The sequence below is a fragment of the Microtus oregoni genome, unplaced genomic scaffold (assembly GCF_018167655.1).
Source record: "Microtus oregoni isolate MIOR12 unplaced genomic scaffold, Mior012 000056F_ref0000123, whole genome shotgun sequence".
Taxonomy (NCBI): domain Eukaryota; kingdom Metazoa; phylum Chordata; class Mammalia; order Rodentia; family Cricetidae; genus Microtus; species Microtus oregoni.
Genome location: NW_024543832.1, coordinates 126636 through 145920, shown reverse-complemented (window position 1 = coordinate 145920; position 19285 = coordinate 126636). Strand labels below are relative to the sequence as shown.

General features: G+C 52.7%; 2 gene segments (V, D, J or C); both read left to right on the top strand.

Moving 5' to 3' along the window:
• Positions 1-2339: 2339 nt before the first annotated feature.
• On the top strand, positions 2340-6260 carry LOC121438461. The segment is given in 7 exon segments: positions 2340-2343; positions 2564-2842; positions 2971-3291; positions 3374-3694; positions 3778-4104; positions 5960-6093; positions 6177-6260. Coding segments are annotated over 7 exon segments (1470 nt in total).
• A 10428-nt stretch (positions 6261-16688) lies between these two features.
• Positions 16689-18089, top strand: LOC121438459. The segment is given in 3 exon segments: positions 16689-16950; positions 17172-17495; positions 17698-18089. Coding segments are annotated over 3 exon segments (978 nt in total).
• Positions 18090-19285: the final 1196 nt, after the last annotated feature.

The window sequence follows — 19285 nt, the reverse complement described above, 5'->3', positions numbered from 1 at the left end:
GTTAGTCTTAGTTTATTTGGCCTTGGATGAGCTGGGCTGAGCTAGACTGAGCTTGAGCTGAGCTAGGCTGAGCTAGGTTGATCTGGGCTGAGCTGGACTGAGCTGGACTGAGGTGGACTAACTTGGGCTGAATTGGGCTGAGCTAGGATGAACTAGATTGAGCTGGGTTGAGCTAGGTTGAACTAGGTTAAGCTAGTCTGAGCTGGACTGAGCTGAGCTGAGCTGGACTGAGCTGGACTGAGCTGGACTGAGCTGAGCTGAGCTGGACTGAGCTGTACTAAGCTAGACTGAGCTGGACTGAGCTGGACTGAGCTGAGCTGAGCTATACTGAGCTAGGTTGAGGTAGGCAAGGCTGGACTGGAAAGGCTAAAATGGCCTGAGGTGGGCTAAGTAAGCTAAGTAGGGCTGCCCTGCACTAAGCAGCACTGAACTGGGCTGGGCTGGGCTGAGTTCAGTTGGCCTAAGCTAAGCTATCTTGGGTAGACTGGGTTGAGCTGCACTGAGGTAGTCTTGTCTGAGCTAGGCTGACATAGGCTAAGCTGGGCTGGGCTGGACTGGACTGGACTGGATTGATCTAGACTTAACTTAGCTGGACCTGGTTGAGCTGGACTGTGCCTGGCTGGGCTGGGTTACACTAGACTGAACTTAGTTGGGCTGGACTGGGCTGGGTTGGATGGGCTGAGCTGAGCTGAGCTATTCTAGTCTTGTCTAAGGTGGGCTGGGCTGGGCTAGGGTGGCCTAAGCAAGGCTGGACTGTACTGATCTGGCCTAAACTGAGCTCAGCTGAAAAAGTCTAGGCAAGGTTGGGCTGAGCTAGGCTGAGTTGGGCTGATCTGGGCTGAGACAGATTGGGTAGACTAGCCTAAAATGGGCTGGGTTGACCTAGGTTGAATGTGCTGGACTGAGTTGGATTGAATGACCCTGAGGTAGGTTGGTTTGGACTGGCTTGGGCTGAGCTAAGTTAGTTTGTGTGGGCTGAGTGGGGCTGAGTAGGGCTGGGCCAGGATGAGCTGGGCTAAACTGGGCTTAACTGATATAGGCTGGACTTAGCAGAGGTGAGCTTGGCTTAGACTTCCAAAGACGGCTAAGCTATGCTAGGCTGAGCTGAGCTATGTTGAACTGAACTTGAATGAGCTGAGCTAGGCTGGACTGGGCTGAATCTGTTGGGCCTGACTGAGCTGTGCTGAGCTAGGCTGAACTGGACAGTACTGAGCTGAACTAGACTGAGTGAGCTAGACTGAGCTGGGATGAGCTAGAATATACTGTACTAGCCTGATCTGGACTGAGTTGAACTGGGTGGGGTTAAACTGTGCTGGTCTAGGCTGTACTGAGCTCTGCCAGGTTGGGCAGGGTGTTGATCTGAGCTGGGACAGGCTGGGATAAACTAGCCTGGGATGCACTAAACTGGACTGAGCTGGAATTGGCCAGGCTAGGGTGACATGAGCCGAGCTAAGCTAAATTGTTCTGGACCGGACCAAACTGCTATGGGTCTGTTGGTCTTGTTGAACTTTCTCATGCTAAACTGAACTGGGTTTACGATAGAGTGCTAGAAATCACTTAAGGGTGTTTTGACTGTCCTCCAAGAAAGTTGCCCTGTTGTAGTCAGCTAGACTGGGTAGGTAGAGTCAAGCAGGCTTAATGGTATCCTTTGCTTTCTGGGGGCCTGGCACAGCTGAGCTGGGCCCCTGGCTCAGGAAAATATCATAGGCACGTTGCACATTAGAGCAATCAGGCAGCCATCGAGGTGGCGTCTGGTGTGGTTTTGCTCTCTGTCCATGTGCTGTCGGGTCCACAGGGGTCATCTGGGGGGCAGAAGGCTGCACAGGTTAGGATATGGTAAACAGGAATCACGGCAAAGCACTCGTGTCTCTGAGAGGCTGAGACCAACAGCCTAGGGAGCAAGAATCTCACAGCTCTGTCTTCCATATGCCCCAAAACAGAATTAATGTGACTCACGGAGGAACTTGTGGTCCTGGGAAGGCTTTGACTCTCCAGTCCCCAGGAGTGGGGACAGAAGGGATAATCTGGCAATTCATTGGATTTCTGGGTCCCCAAGCTCTATGGGGTACCTGTTCCTTGGACTTCAACCTAAGGGACAGCCTGGTCCCTCTGTCGATATCACCTAGCCCACCTTGAAGCTACTCCATCCTGCAACCCTAATGCCTTCCCATCCCAGTTTGCCACCCAGATCTACTGCTTCATCTATGGCCATATCCTAGATGATGTCACTAAATGATGATGGCTAAATTTTTATATAATTCCCCAATCAAGAAAGAGGACAATTGCCGCTTGCTGCAAAGCTCAAGTCCAGCCCTCCTGTGCTAAGCCAGTAAGGGGCAATGCGTAAGAAAACCCTGGCAGGGTATAAAGTATCAGGGGCTCCCTGGGTCTGAGCTTGGGCTCAGAGAACAAAGATAGGACCCACGAGGATTCGGATTATCTGTCTCCCAGACTGGAACAGGATCCCCAGAGCCCTGCTCCTGTCACAAACACCCTAATCAGTCCCCCAGCCTGCCAGAATGCAGTGGTCTGAGGCCAGTCTAACCTAGATCCTGTCTCACAGTCTCTGTCCAGAACCCTTCTGTCTATGCCTTGAAGCCCTGTAAGGCAGATTCTGCCTTCGTGACACGGGGCTGCCTGGTAAAGGACTACTTCCCTGGCCCGGTGACTGTGACCTGGTCTCCAAACTCCCCGAACATAAGCACCGTGAACTTCCCTGCCGCGGGCTCTGAACTCAGGGTCACCACCAGCCTAGTGACCACCTGGAGCAAGTCAGTCAAGAACTTCACTTGTCAGGTGGCACATACCCCATCCAGATTCAACGAGAGTAAGGTGATCAGAGGTAAGCAGGGCTGGGCTGGCTACAGTCACAGCGGGAACCTGTGACAGGAGGACACTCGGGGGCCTGGGTTGAGGCCTGCGGGAGCACAAGGCTGGGGAGATACTCACAACCCACTGCCTCTGCCCTAGTGTCACCTGGCAATGTCACCAAGCCCATCCTGAAGCTGCTCCATTCATCCTGTGACCCCACTGCCTTCCACTCCACCGTCCAGCTTTACTGCTTCATCTATGGCCATATCCCAGGTGATGTCACTGTCACCTGGCTAAAAGATGGACAGAAGATGCTTAATGCATTTCCACGTGATGTCCTAATCAAGAAGGAGGGCAAGCTAGCCTCTAGCTACAGTGAACTCAACATCACCCAGGATCAATGGATGTCTGAGAGCACCTTCACCTGCCAGGTCACCTCCCAAGACGAGAACTATAAGGCCTCTGCCCAGAAGTGCTCAGGTAGGCCCTCATATACCTGATGCCCAGACCTCAGAGTTCTAAGGAAAAGGTAAGGTCTTACACAACCCTTCCTACCCTACAGAGTATGCACCACGTGGCGTGAATACCTACCTGATCCCACCCAGCCCCCTGGACCTGTATGTACATAAGACTCCCAAGCTTACCTGTCTGGTGGTGGACCTGGAAAGCAAGGAGAATGCCACTGTGACATGGATCCAAGAGCATGGGAAGCCTGTGGGCTCAGCAGTCCAGAGTTCCATCAGGCACAAAAACGCAACAATTAGCATCACCTCCACCATCCCAGTGGACGCCAACGACTGGATTGAAGGCAAAGGCTATAAGTGCAAAGTGAACCACCCTCACCTGCCCAAGCCCATTGTGCGGTCCATCTCTAAGGCCCCGGGTAAGCACAGGAGATGGAGAGTGGGCTAGTGCTCCCTCATGGCCAGAGAGCCTAGAACCCGGCTAACTAATGTCTGTCCACAGGCCAGCGCTCGGCCCCAGAGGTGTACGTGTTCCCACCACCAGAGAAGGAGAACAAGGACAAACTCACACTCACCTGTCTGATCCAGAACTTTTTCCCTGAGGACATCTCAATACAGTGGCTGAACGATGGGGTGCTGATCTCAACTGCCCAGTACAGAACCACAGCACCCCTGAAGTCCAATGGCCCCCATCAAGGCTTCTTCATCTTCAGCCGCCTAGAGGTCTTCAAGACACACTGGGAACAGAATAAAAAATTCACCTGCAAAGTGATCCATGAGGCACTGAAAGAACCTAGGACTCTGGAGGAAACAATATCCAAGATCCCTGGTAAATGACGCTTCCCTCCATCTTTCCCAGGGCTCCGTGTGGCTGTGGTGGGGAATGTGGACGGCAGACCTCTGCCCACTGTTGTAACAGCCAGGAAGCCACCCCCAATAAACACTCAGTGTCTGCTTAGAGCCCTGGGTGCCTGTTCTTGGGGAGGGCAAGTTGTGGGCGAAGTGTCTTGGCATAGAGGAAGGGGCACTGTTAGAGAGGGCCAAGAGTAAAGCACAGCACATCCATCTGCCTGTGCTGGGCGTTTGACAAGTAGGATGTCACAGAGGTTCAGTTTAGGCTTCCCTGGTGCTTCCTGCCCTTCACTGTGCATCACGCCCATGAAAGGAATCCAGACAGACAGAGAGGAGGCCTCTGCACCCACCCCTCAGTCTTGCAAGTTTCTGCTCCCTGGATACTAGCACTGAATACTAGAACCCCTTCAGGCAGAGAAACAGCCAAAGCCAGCATCTTAGAAGGCAGGACTCCACATGGCCCTGCGCCTTCCCCTCTGCACTCAGCCGTTGAGTCTGAGCCCACAGCCCTGACCGCCTGCCCTGCCATATGGTCATAGCAGGCTTGAATCAGGACCTGGTGCCCTCATCTTACTGCCCAACCTCGCTCCAACTTGTACTCTTCCCAAAGACTGGAATAGGCTGCCAGCCTCACGCAGTCAGGTGCACTCTCAGGTTTCCACAGACGCGCAGCCACACACACTCACGTCTGACTCCAACAGCATCGCCTACATCACTTGCAGGCACCTGACACAGCAAAACACCTCACCCATGCCCACATGGCTGCACTGGGCTTCCCACTGCTACCTGCTGACTCAGGCCACTCTCAATCCTTTCCTTTTATACACTTGAGCCATTAAGTCCAAGATAGAAGTAGGGCTCCTGCTAGGGAGCCCAGTGTCTTCCACATGCCCTCCTCCTGTGCCTCAGCCTCCCAGACCACTCTTCTCTGTCTGCTATAACCCTAAGACAGGTACACACACTCACCACAAGTAGTTTTTAATTTAATTGATTGCTCCCTGGTTTATCAATAGCCCAAAGCAAGCTATACATCCATCCCAGGCCCAGAAGAAAAAGGAGGCCAGAACCAGAAGACATCCACACCCATCCCAGGCCCAACCACCAGCACATATGGCTCACACACCTGAGAGCAGAGGTTCCCATCCTACACACAGTCATGCCCACAATGGAGCCCATACACACTCACCACATCCAGAGATGAGTGTCCAGCCATTGTGTCTAAGATACCTCTGAGACCCAGCAATGGCAGAGTCAGTCAGCACCTCAGGGCTGCTTCTAGACCAATGCCTGACCATGAGAGACAAAGGAAGGTGGAGGCCTGAGCTGTGGGAGACCAGAGACAGGAAGATTGGCTGTATGATAGTTGGTCAGAATAGCAAATGAGACAACAGGGAGACTCGGGCAAGAGTAGAGAGTCCCACAGGCCTGGGTTCAGAGCTCCTGTGTCCTGACCTGCCCCTCAGAGACCACAGCCAAGATTCCTGGAACCAGAGCCTGCACGCAGGTCCTGAAAAATGGGCCTATGAGTTCAGAGCCCTTCCAGGATGGCCCTGGGCACTCTCTGAAGGACAAGTTTGCAGGATGGGTAGAGGCATCCTGTGGCCAGAAGAGAAGCTAAGCTGATGGTGGTGGGTATCAGGCACTGCAGGAACTGGTGTAGGAAGAGGGAATGAGTAGTCAGGGTCAGGGGAGAAAAGAAGGCAGCTGGCATATAGAGGTGGCCAGAGACTCTGAGCAGTCCCAGAGCAGCCATTCTGGGACTACCAGTGTGGGCTCTCCCCGTCCCCACTGTCACCTGGAGTCTGGGGAAATTGACTGGCTGGTCCCCTCAGAGCTAGACCTCCAGGACCTCTGTGCAGAAGAGGCTGAGAGCAAGGAGCTGGAAGAGCTGTGGACCAGCACCTACATCTTCATCACTCTGTTCCTGCTCAGCGTGAGCTATGGGGCCACTGTCACCCTCCTCAAGGTGGGGTCCTGCACCTCAGTGGGTGGGGCCTGGGAGGGCTAGGCCAAGCTACAGAGCCATCCTCATATGCACCTTTTCCCCAGGTGAAGTGGGTCTCCTCCACACCGATGCAGGGGACACCCCAGACCCTCCACGACTATGCCAACATCCTCCAGACCAGGGCATAGGCACAACACCAGCTCCCATGTGAGCTTACGGCCATGTGTCTCTGAGGCTCCTGCTATACACTGGGTGATAGAAAGGGGCAGAAACCCCCAAAAGGACCAGATATGGGGACCAGCAACTGATATAACAGCATTCAGAAAGTTCCAGATCAAGGCCTATTGGGCTGTCCCACACAGAGATACTTTGAGACAAACTTTGGAAGAACATCTGTTCCCTCATCAATTTGACCTGAGTTTTAGGATGGATGCTGATCGCCTTGGCTCACCCCAGATCTACAGGAATCAGGATTACTCTATTTTGACTGAATAACCACAAAAACACAAGGCCCCAGAACCAAGAGTCCCTACTAGGCCCCTACTTAGAGCCCAGAGTCAAAGCTGGGGCATTCAGAATTAACCCATAACAAGTCCAGGCCCTCAATCCCCAGAAGTCATCCTGCCCCACTGCCAGCAAACAACCCAGCCTTTCCCTACAGCCCTCTGTCCCTGGAGACTAAGGAGACAGATGGGCGTTCAGGATGAGGCAGCAAAGCTGAAAAGAGCTCTTCAGACCTGTGGGCTGGGCAGAGTTGTACTGTAAAGAAAAGGAGCGTCCCACAGGGCAGCGGCAGAGCCAGCAGTCCTGCTTTGTCTCTGGATTTTTTAGTAAAGTTCTTTCCCATAACTCCTTGAGAGCACTTTGAGAAGGTGTCTGAAGCCACCATTGGGGTGATGGGTACCAAAGACATGGACAAGGACTAGAGGGTGAGAAGCGTGGGGATCAACCAGCCCCCTCTGTGGGATCCAAGGTTTCTGGCCCAGTCTCCACCCAGTCCACCATCCCGCTGGCTTCCAACACAGACTTGCTTCCCACTTCTTATGCTGAAGTTAAGGGCAAAGCCTGGGGCGCTAATGGTGGAAGCAGAGGTGGACCACTGGGGACCTGGGTGCAGGTCACTCTCCAGGACCACAACCTGTTCACCCACTAAGTACAGGCAGACAGGCCAGATCCTCACCCTGGAGGGCCTGAGCGAGGACACACACGTACGCAAGAGTCATTCAAACTTAATTTTCCATCCTTGGGACATGAACTCACATTACAAAAAACTGGATTCTCTCATATGCAGTGGTGGTTCAGGAACCAATAAAAAGGAAGAAGTCTTCGTGGAAAGGAAAAGTCAGTAGTCAATGACTTGCAGAAAATGCTTCAAGCATGAGAACATGTCTAGTAAGGATGCTAGGGTGGGCGTGGCCCTGCTGGGCCCTGGGTGAAGGCATGAGAAAAACTATTACAACCATTTTGAGGGTCAGTTGGCCGAACACCCTTGTCATCATAAGTGGTGGTGGTCTCACAAAAGATCTAGAGCTTTATTAATAAAAAAGCCCAGAGACAGATAGATATTGGGGTTCAACCTGAAGGTCAGAAAAGCAAAGCAGTCAGCCACTGGCTCTTACCTCTACCTCAGTCCAAAATGGCGATGCTGCCTCCAGGAATCTCAGAATGAGACTGGGACTGAGAGCTGTCTCCTCCCGTTTTATAATCCTCTGTAGTTCTGGGATTAAGGGCGTGCACCACTACTGCCTGGTTTCTATGGCAAGCTAGTGTGACTACTGGGATTAAAGGTGAATGTCATTGTGGTACTGGGATTAAAGTGTGTGTGTCGTTGCTGACTGGTCTGTAAGGCTGGCCTTTGTGGTTGTTTTACTTTTCTGATCCTCAGAAAAGCTTCATTTATAAAAATACAAAAGAAATCCCACTACAGAGATCCACACTGAGAGAGAGCCCAAGATCAGCACCACGGGACTTGGGGAAACTGAGCTGGAGATAAGACTGTCATGACCAGACCACAGCCTCCAGGTGTCTGAGCCCTCTCCTATGCTGTGGTCAGGCTTCTACGGGCTTTGGGGTACCCAGGGAAGGCAAGGATGGCAAAGGCACAGAGAGCCACCTCTACTGGGTGCAGAAGACCCAGGACGGGGAGGATGACTGGTCTGACTGGAAGAGAGGCACTGCTCGGGGTGCATCCCAAGCCCCATCCCTGGTCAGCTCACAATAACATTGTGCATTTGTGCTGAGGGACGCACCATCACTCACATTCACATGAATGTCAGACACAGTGGCAGAGATTGCACAGACCCTCTCAAATGCATAGAGTCAGGTACCAGGCACATGTTTGTGCACGTGAGCATGCACACACACACACACCACTCTAAAACACAGATCTGCTCGGTCTCATGCTCAGGCACACACTGTTTTGGGAAGACAAGGCCTGGCCCACATGCTTCTCCTGCCAGAGCCTCCTAAGCCCTACCCACTTCTAAGCTGAGGCCTAGGTGCCCCTCTTCCCCAGCCTCTCATTCCTGAAGGCAGAGTGTCTTCTAATGGCCATCCCTCCAAGCCATGAGATCCTACTAACACAGGGAGCAAAGGCTCAGTTTATGGGGCACAATGTGGCAGAAATTGTCACATAGGAGCAAATCCCACCTGCAAAGAAGGATAATCCACAGAGAGCTGGACTCAGTCCAGACAACCAGGCTAGTAAGCCTGGCCTCAGCATACCATGAATGACCTCCTAGGACCAAAAGTCTACCTTCTCCTCTCTATTCCCTTATCAGTCCACCATGCAGGGGTTGGGAAGTCCCCAAAAGACGTGATCCCATATAAGAATCCATAAGTGTGGCCTTTAGTGAATGGTTCTTCACACAGTGACCGAGGTAACTATCTCAAGATGAGGTCATCAAGGACTAGACTCGTGGACTTTCACCCAGTGGCAAGAGTCATAAAGACGGGGAGAAGCAGGGCCTGTGTCCTCCAAAGTCAAAATGTGAAAAGTGAAAGATGGCAACCAAGTCAGAAGCACTGTGTCCAACACTGCCCAGGCTGTGGTCAGAAGCACTGTGTCCAACACTGCCCAGGCTGTGGAAGGCTCATAAGGGATGGCCTAAGAGCTGTCACCACGGTCCACATGCAGCCACTGTGACCCCACACAGAAAGCGTCTCTATGGGACCTCAGCTGTGGCTGCACCTCATTAGCCATGGATGGACGCTGCGTCTGAATCCCCTGTCCCCATTCACATGCTCCTTCGTCTTAATGACACACTGTAGCCAGCTACACCATGTTGGGATGATGTCCTAGGAGAATGTCCTGTGACTAAGACTGGCAAACCCTAAGACCAAAAGGAGGTGACTGGATCATGAGAGCAACCTCATGGCAGGGCATATAATCAGTGACCCTCTGCAGACTAGGAAGCAGCTTTGACCAGACTGACCACAACAGCCCCCTGCTTCTCCCCTCCAACTTTGAACCGAGAGATAAACACTTACTGACTAAGCTGCTTGGCCTGTGGTATTCTGTAACAGTAACACAAATGACTAAGACAGGCAGCCACAATGTCCCCCATGTTGATGATTCCAAGTCATCCCTAGACTAATGACAGAACCTCCAGAGTCTCTTTGATACAGGCTGTGTGTCCTCCCAGAGGGCACCCAGGAGCACACTTCCTCCCCTCTCCATCTCCTAAACTCTCTTGACTGACTTCAATTTGCTCCACGCTTTCCAAGTCTGATCCAACAGCCTCTCCTCTGTGAAGTATCTATTCATGACCCCAGAAAAAGTTAACTTCCCCAACTCAGCACCTAGCACCGCTAACATGACCCCATCACACATGCTGACTTATAACCTTCCCCCTCCAGACAGGGCCATTCCTGAGCAAAGACTGTCTGGTGTCTGGTGCCTGTGTGAGGCTCCAGAGTCCTGTCATAACATAAATAAGGCACAATGACAGAGGCAGCCTAAGAGGGAGAAATTGTGGGGAGGGGACAAAGAGGTGTGTAGAGGACTGAGTGACGGGTGGAACCCTGCCCTGACAATCTCTGAGAGGCCCTGTAGGGCAAAGGCCCATCCTGGGAAAGTTGATTCAGGGCTGCAAGGGTTGTGAATGGAGGTGGCACTAAACTCTGACCTGCTGACCTCCATGTTGGCCCTCAGCCCGAGCATCTACGTTTTCAAGGAACTAGCCATGCGGGCAGCTGCAGCTCATGATGAGCCATTCCAGACACATGCCCCACCCTGATGTCAACCCTGTGACCTCAAAGATCTTCTCAGAAGCTTCCTTGGCTTAGGGACCTCTCTGGGGTAGCCTAGTTCCTCTGGCTCCCTGACAACACGCTCTTGGGTCTCCCCTTTCTCCTTAATTGTCCTCTCTCCCTCTCTATCTCTGTCTCAGGGTCTCTGAGCAACTAGATGTTTATTTCATTCCCTGTCATGCATCTCAGACCCCAACCTACCCCTATGGCCAGGCATGTGCAGTCCTGGCCCCACCAAGGCCCATGTGGTCAGACACACCTGTCTCCACCACAGCCAGACCACAGGCCAGACATGACGTGGAAGCAAGCGGCCACAATGTGGAGGTGGAACAGGAAGTGGGAGAGGGACCCCATCTAGGGGCCAGACACACAGTCATGCAGCCCCCTCAGCTCCTAGCCTGGCCCGTCTGGCAACGACACAGAGAGAACAGGGGATGCTGAGGACACAGCTTCCAGCCAAGGCCTTTCCTAGTCCCAGGCTCCCTCCCTTAGGGCAGATGGCCTATAGCCATGAGGATGGACATTCAGTGTGGGACCACCTGGCCAAGGAAGGCCTGGCTGTTCCACTGTGGAGGACACTCAACAACCTTGAGCAGGTGGGTCCCGGTAGGGTCTGGACTCCTCTGCTCACTGGCACACTGGGGAGTCTCAACCAGGCCAGGCCTGAAAACATAGAGTAGAGAAGCATTAGAAAGAAGGAGAAGGAGATTCAAGGAGCAAGAGACAGGGGAATACAGGACATGACCACAGGTTCAAGGATCTGTCATGGGCTGAGATGCAGAAACAGAAAACTTGATGAAACCCAACTTCCTGGAAAGCAGCAGCAAGAGACTTACAGGCTAGACTGGGGCAAGGATTAGAAGACAATAGCAAGGGATTGGGGTGACTCGAGCATCTGTGGCCAGGATGAGCCAGGTTTAGCTGAACTGAATTAGACTGACCTAGGATGAATAGGAACAAGGTAAGCCAAGTTGGGCTGACTCAGCTAGTCTAGAACGGGCTGAACTGAACTGGGCTAGTTTGAACTGGACTGGTATGAGCTGACTGAGATGGTCTGAGCCAGGCTAAGATGAAATGGGCTGTAGTGGACTAAGATGGGGCAAAATGGGCTGACTTGGGTAACTGGGCTAGTCTAGAATGAGATGAGCTGAGACAGACTGGTCTGAACTGGACTGGACTGAGCTAGACTAGGCTACTCTAGAATGGGATGAGCTGAGCTAACTGGTTTGAACTGGACTGGACTGAGCTAGACTGGGCTACTCTAGAATGAGATGAGCTGAGACAGACTGGTCTGAACTGGACAGGACCGAGCTAGACTAGGCTACTCTAGAATGGGATGAGCTGAGCTAACTGGTTTGAACTGGACTGTACTGAGCTAGACTGGGCTACTCTAGAATGAGATGAGCTGAGACAGACTGGTCTGAACTGGACAGGACTGAGCTAGACTGGGCTACTCTAGAATGGGATGAGCTGAGCTAACTGGTTTGAACTGGACTGGACTGAGCTAGACTGGGCTAAGCTGGGCAGAGCTGGGCTAACTTAAAATGGAATAGACCAGTCTGAATTGGGCTGAGCTAAGCTAGCCTGGGTTAGTAGGCAAACTAGACTGAGCTGGGCTGAGCTGGGCTACACCAGGCTGAGTTTGGCTGGCATGAGCTGGGCTGGATTATACTAGGATGGGATGAGCTCTGTTAGACTGGGCTAGGTGGGCTATTCTGGACTGAGATGGGATACAGTAGGCTTAGTTGGGCTGTCTAAGCTAGTCTAGAATGGACTGAGCTGGGCTTGGAGTGGTCTGAACTGGTTGAGCTTATCTGACTGGCCTGGGCTAGGCTGAGTTGAGTTGACCAAGGTTAGACTGGACTGGTTGAACTAGCCTAGGCTGAGCTGAGTTGATTGGAACAGACCTAGTCTGAAATGGGCTTGCTGAAATGAACTGAGCTAAACTGGATTGGGTGGGATTAGCTAAAATAGGCTGAGCTGGGCTATGCTGAGATAAGTTAAGAAGAGCTGAGTAATACTAAGCAGGATGGGGTGGGATGGAGTAGGATGGGGTGGGATGGGGTGGGATGGGATTAGATGGGATGGGATGGGTGAGGTGGGTGTGATGAGATTGGATGGGGTGGGATGGGATGGGATTGGATAGCATGGGGTAGGATAGGATGGGATGGGACGCAATGGTATAGAGTGGAATGGGGTGGGCTAGGGTGGGTAGGATAGGGTGGGATGGGACGCAATGGTATAGAGTGGAATGGGGTGGTCTAGGGTGGGTAGGATAGGATGGGATGGGATGGGTGAGGTGGGTGTGATGAAACTGGATGGGGTGGGATGGGATGGGATTGGATAGCATGGGGTAGGATAGGATGGGATGGGACGCAATGGTATAGAGTGGAATGGGGTGGGCTAGGGTGGGTAGGATAGGATGGGATGGAATGGACTAAGCTAAACTAAACTCAACTGGTCTGATCCGGCCTGAGCTAGACTATCCAAGGCTCAGCTGGCCTGGAACAAGCTAGACTGAGCTGCGAAACAGACTAAGCTGGGCCGGGCAGGACTGGCTGGCCTGGGCTGGCTGGGCTGGGTTGGGTTGTGCTGAGCTAGTATAATCTAGACTGGACTGGCCCAACTTGACTGGAACGGCCTGGACTGGGCTGGGCTGAGCTAGGCTGGAATGGGCTGGGCTGGAATGGGCTGGGCTGGGCTGGGTTGAGCTAGGCTGGAATGGGCTGGAATGGGCTGGGCTAGGCTGAGTTGGGCTGACTGAGTTACTGGGCTGGGATAAACTGAACTGGACTAGCCAAACTAGGCTGGAATGGTCTGCTGAGCTAGGCTGAGCTAAACTGGATGGGATAGGGTGGGGTGGGATTAGGTGGGGTGAGCTAGGCTGGAATAGGCTGGGTGAGCTAAACAAAGCTGGGATAGGCTGGGATAGGATGGAATGGGCTGAGCTTGGATGAGGTGACCTGAGCTGGGGTGAGCTGAGCTGTACTAGGGTGAGCTGAGCTGAGCTGAGCTAGGGTGAGCTGAGCTGGGGTGAACTGAACTATACTGGGGTGAGCTGAGCTGAGCTGGGGTGAAGTGAGCTATACTGGAGTGAGCTGAGCTGAGCTGGGGTGAGCTGAGCTATACTGGGGTGAGCTGAGCTGAGCTGGGGTGAGCTGAGCTATACTGGGGTGAGCTGAGCTGGGGTGAACTGAGCTATACTGGGGTGAGCTGAGCTATACTGGGGTGAGCTATACTGGAGTGAGCTGAGCTATACTGGGGTGAGCTATACTGGGGTGAGCTGAGCTGGGGTGAGCTGAGCTATACTGGGGTGAACTGAGCTATACTGGGGTGAGCTATACTGGGGTGATCTGAGCTATACTGGGGTGAGCTGAGCTATACTGGGATGAGCTGAGCTGGGGTGAACTGAGCTATACTGGGGTGAGCTGAGCTATACTGGGGTGAACTGAGCTATACTGGGGTGAGCTATACTGGGGTGATCTGAGCTATACTGGGGTGAGCTGAGCTATACTGGGATGAGCTGAGCTGGGGTGAACTGAGCTATACTGGGGTGAGCTGAGCTATACTGGGGTGAGCTTTACTGGGGTGAGCTGAGCTGGGATGAGCTGAGCTATACTGGGGTGAGCTGAGCTATACTGGGGTAAGCTGAGCTATACTGGGGTGAGCTAAGCTGAGCTGGGGTGAGCTGAGCTATACTGGGGTGAGCTGAGCTGTACTAGGGTGAGCTGGGGTGAGCTGAGCTATACTGGGGTGAGCTGAGCTATACTGGGGTGAGCTGAGCTATACTGGGGTGAACTGAGCTATACTGGGGTGAGCTGAGCTGAACTGGGGTGAGCTGAGCTATACTGGGGTGAGCTGAGCTGTACTAGGGTGAGCTGGGGTGAGCTGAGCTGAACTGGGGTGAGCTGAGCTATACTGGGGTGAGCTGAGCTATACTGGGGTGAGATGAGCTGAGCTGGGGTGAGCTGAGCTATACTGGGGTGAGCTGAGCTGTACTAGGGTGAGCTGGGGTGAGCTGAGCTATACTGGGGTGAGCTGAGCTATACTGGGGTGAAGTGAGCTATACTTGGGTGAGCTGAGCTATACTGGGATGAGCTGAGCTGAGCTGGGGTGAGCTGAGCTATACTGGGGTGAGCTGAGCTGAGCTGGGGTGAGCTGAACTATACTGGGTGAGCTGAACTATACTGGGGTGAGCTGAGCTGGGATAAACTAGCCCGAAACAAGCTGAGCAGAGCTGGATGAAGCTAGACTGGGCTGAACGGGTCTAGCTGGGCTGAGATGAATGAGCTAGAACGAGCTGGGCTGGGCTGGGCTGGGCTAGAATAAACTAAGCTGGGATGATCCAGGCTAGACAGGATGAGCTAGGCTGGAATAGGCTAGCTGAGCTAGACTAGGGTAGGCTGAGATAGAATGAGCTGGGTTGGGGTGAGCTGAGCTGGAATAAACTTAACTAGGCTGGAATAGATTGAGCTGAGATAGGCTAAAGTTGGTTGGGCTAAGCTGACTAAGCTAGGCTGGAATGGCTAGCTGAGCTGGTCTGGGCCAGGATGAGCTGAGCTAGGCTAGGCTGGGTATAGCTAAACTAGTGTAGACTGGGCTGGGCTGAAGAAGGCTGAGCTTACCTAGGCTGGGCTGACTTAGACAGGGTTGCACAGAGCTAGGTTAGACTGGGCTGTCTGAGCTGGCCTAAGATGGGCTGAGTTGAGATGAACTGAACTAGGCCAGGATGGACTTACTGAACTGGGCTCAGCTGGGCTGAACTGGGCTGTACTGAGTTAAGCTAGAATAGATTGAATGATCTTGCTGGGCTAAACTGAGCTGAGCTAGGATGGGCTGGAATAGGATGGGACAGGCTGAGCTGAGCTCCGCTGATTCGGTCTTGTTGGGCTGAGCTTGCTAAACTGGGTTTATCTGGGTTCAGTTGATCTTGCTGAGTTGAGCTGGTCTAGATGATCTGTCTGCACTGGCCAGAATATGGGCAAAGTTAGGTGGGATTAGGCTAAACTGTGCTTGGCTGGATAAACTGGGTTTATCTGGGTTCAGTTGATCTTGCTGAGTTGAGCTGGTCTAGATGATCTGTCTGCACTGGCCAGAATATGGGCAAAGTTAGGTGGGATTAGGCTAAACTGTGCTTGGCTGGTTAAGATAGGCTAATATAAATTAGGCCGGCTGAGCTGGGCTGGGTTGAGCTGAGATGGGCTGGGTTGGGTTGAGCTGGATGGGCTGGGTTAAGTTGAGCTGTGTTGAGTTGGGCTGGGTTGGGTTTGGTTGCTATAGGTTAAGCTGGGTTGAACTGAGCTAGGCTGGGTTGCACTGGGCTTGGCTATGAGCAGGACTGGGATGAGTTAGCCTTGCTGGACTTGTTCACAGTTCTAGTCTGAACTCTGCTGGGTTGTTAAGCTCTGTACTGAGGTAACTGGAAAACTTTGGACTAAATGTAGACCAATCCTTGTTTCATGAGTACAGCTTGTTGCCTCTGTTTTGCATGAATGGGGACCACGCAACTCAGTGTCTATCTCTCATGTCCTCTTCTCCTTCCCCTATTGCCTGGTGGAAATTCAAATGTGTCTGCAAATAGTGCCTACACTGCATCTGGTCTTAAGGGTCTACTGTTTGTTAGATGAATGGGTGGGGTTCATGGAGTGGTAGGTTATAGGTCAGAAGCCCTGACAAGGCAAGTGTAGGATGAAAACACAAACAAAATGGCCTTCTCCTCCCCAGTGAACTTTCAAGTTTGGTCTTCCCTGACCACTCCTGTCCTGTGCTGACCAAGCTGCAATCTTAGGTTGTCCATCCCTGCCCCGGCCCACCAGTTATGATCCTTCAACTCTTGGGACTGAGAGCATGGCTGTGACCACCGCCCAAACAGGAGTGAGGTTCAGAAACCTGGAGCGCTAGGTTGCTCAGTAGCGTAGTCATGTTTATAAAGACACTTAGAGTATGTACAAAGTCCTGCTCAAGGCATTTGGCCAGGTCCTTATGTTCAAACTCTCTGCAGTCAGATCAGTACCAACTGCAGACACATGACACAGCAGCCATGTGATACTGGGTTAGAAGAGAAAAGTGGCCAGGCGATGGTGGCACATGCCTTTAATCCCAACACTCAGGAGGCAGAGGCAGGCGGATCTCTGTGAGTTCGAGGCCAGCCTAGTCTACAAGAGCTAGTTCCAGGACAGGCTCCAAAGCTACAGATTAAACCCTATTTCAAAAAAAATATAAATAAATAAATAAGAAGAGACAGGCATGGTCCTTTCCCCAGAAACTCTCAAGATAGGCAGACGAAGACTACTATCTCACTCATGCTGTATGTTCCAGCGTCCAAGAGATCTCCCACCATCTACCCACTGAGCCTCCCACGATCTATGTCCAAGGACCCAGTGATAGTCGGCTGCCTGATTCAGGATTATTTCCCATCTGGAAGTATGGACGTGACCTGGAGTAAGAGTGGAGACAATGTGACAACCATAAACTTCCCACCTGTCCTGGTCTCCGAGGGCCGATACACCATGAGCAGCCGGTTGACCCTACCATCTGCCCAGTGCCTAGATAACGAATCTGTGACATGCTCCGTGAAACACGACTCTGACCCTGCCAAAGATGTGGAAGTGCCCTGCACAACACCTGGTGAGGAAGTCATCTGGGGTGGGATAAGTGCTACCCTAATCTGGTATCTGGACCCATGTGCCCCATCAGGGAACCTTGGATGCCTCCAGAGCAGCCTTTCTGGCCAGTCCAGGAGGGAGCATGGATAGGCCAGGAGGAGCTGAGGTCCAAGGTGTCCAGAGAAGGGGACAGGGAAGGAGAATGGAGGAATATGCTGATTTGCTAAAACCTCTCCGTTACAGAAGATATCTGTCCAGATTGCAGCCAACCCCGCCTGAAACTGCTCCGACCAGCTCTTGAGGACCTGCTCATGGGTTCAGAGGCCAGCCTCACATGTACAGTGAGGGGCGTGAAAAAGGGCGAGAAACCCGTTTTCACCTGGCAGCCCAGCACTGGAAAGGACGCAGTGACAAAGGAACCCGTGCTGGACGCCTGCGGCTGCTACAGTGTGTCCAGCGTCCTGCCTGGCTGCTCCGAGCGCTGGAACAATGGGGAGAAGTTCACATGCACAGTTAAACTCCCCAGCCAGCCTGAAGTCCTAACTGCCACAACTTTCAAAATCCCAGGTGGGCCCAGATGCACCCTGGGACATCTTATGACATCACAGGCTTACATGCTGCCTCCTCCCTCTAACACATTTGCTCACCTGCTCCCACCCTTATCTCACGAGGGAAACTGAGGCTATCTGAGGGACTTCCCAGAATGGGAGGGCAGGGGGAATCATAGATCTCCTTCTCTGAGCCATCATCTCTTCTCTTTGTCTTCCAGACCCCTTGCCACCCCAGGTCCACCTGCTGCCGCCGCCGTCGGAGGAGCTGGCCCTGAATGAGCTGGTGTCCCTGACATGCCTGGTGCGAGGATTCAAGCCTGAAGATGTGCTGGTGCGTTGGCTGCACGGAAACCAGGAGCTGTCTCGTGAAAACTACCTGGTATGGGAACCCAAGAAGGAAACAGGCGAGGGTGCCACCACCTATGCAGTGACAAGCGTGCTACGTGTGCCAGCTGAAGCATGGAAACAGGGTGACAACTACTCCTGCATGATTGGCCACGAGGCTTTGCCCATGGGCTTCACCCAGAAGACCATCGACCGTCACTCGGGTAAACCCACCCAAGTCAATGTGACTGTGATCACGTCAGAGGCAGATGGCGTCTGCTACTGAGCCACCCTGCCTGCCCCTATTCCTTAAATAAACTCTGTGCTCATCCAAAGTATTCCTGCACTTCCATCCAGTGCCTGTCCATCGTATCATCCTCGGATGATAGAACACTGGGAGGGGTCAGGGCCCAGGGAGGGAGGACCACCCGCCACCTGAGCCTCTGAGGCCTCAGAGCTTCGAAGACTCTTCACACCTAGAATATATGTGTATGCATGTACATGTATCAGTGAGTACTTATGGATGTGTGTCCAGGTGCCTTTGAGTGTGTTCCTGCGTGTGACAAGTGAATTCATGTGTGCCTATGAGTATATAATAGGTACATGTATGGGTATGAGTGAACATGTGTACACCTATAAGTGTGAGTATATCTGTGTCCCGGTCAGCATGTGTGTGCCTCTGTATACCTATGAGTATGCATGTGTGTGTCTGTGTATGGTCATGTTTATGTGCGTGTTGTGAGTGTGTGTACCTGCCATGTAAGTGTGCAGTGAATGGGAGGGAAGATAAGCTGGAGATGAAATCCAAGGTGAACAGAGTGAGCCAAGACAGGAAAAGCTCGGGGAAGGGTCCCAAGGGCAGTAGTTTGCTACAGAACTACTCCGAATGGTGGGTGGTGTGGCTGTGTATTGAACTGCAGCTTCTGACTCTGTCAAAAAAGGGGTAGAAGGGGCAAGAGAGTAGCAAGATCAAGGCTGGTACCATCTGGTGGCCACAGCAGGAATGGTGAAGGGATGGGAGGCTGAATAATTCAAGGGGTGCTTGAAAAGGAAGATGCCACCCACCCTCCGTGGAACAGCCCTGAGTGCAGACATGCACAGCCATGCAGGGTGACTCATGGGAAAGAGCTATGATGAGGTGCAGACAGCCCCCAGCAGCACTCTGCTCTGTGTGCATGCACATGGGCATACATGTGCACACACACTTACATTTGCACACACACACACACACACAGACCTGAACCCTGCCGGAGGAGGAAGTTCACACCCCACACCCAGCTTAGGAAAAGCAAGGAGAGTCCCCTTGCAATCTCCCAATAGAATTCCTAGCCCCAACCCTGAGAAACTACACACAGCTCATGGACAAGGCCATAGGACCCTCCTAGGTGGCCTCTGCACCCTGCCTGCCCTTCCCACCCTGAGCCCAAATATAACAAACCACAAACAGGGTACTGGAGCAGGAGCACACCATAGGGACCTCTC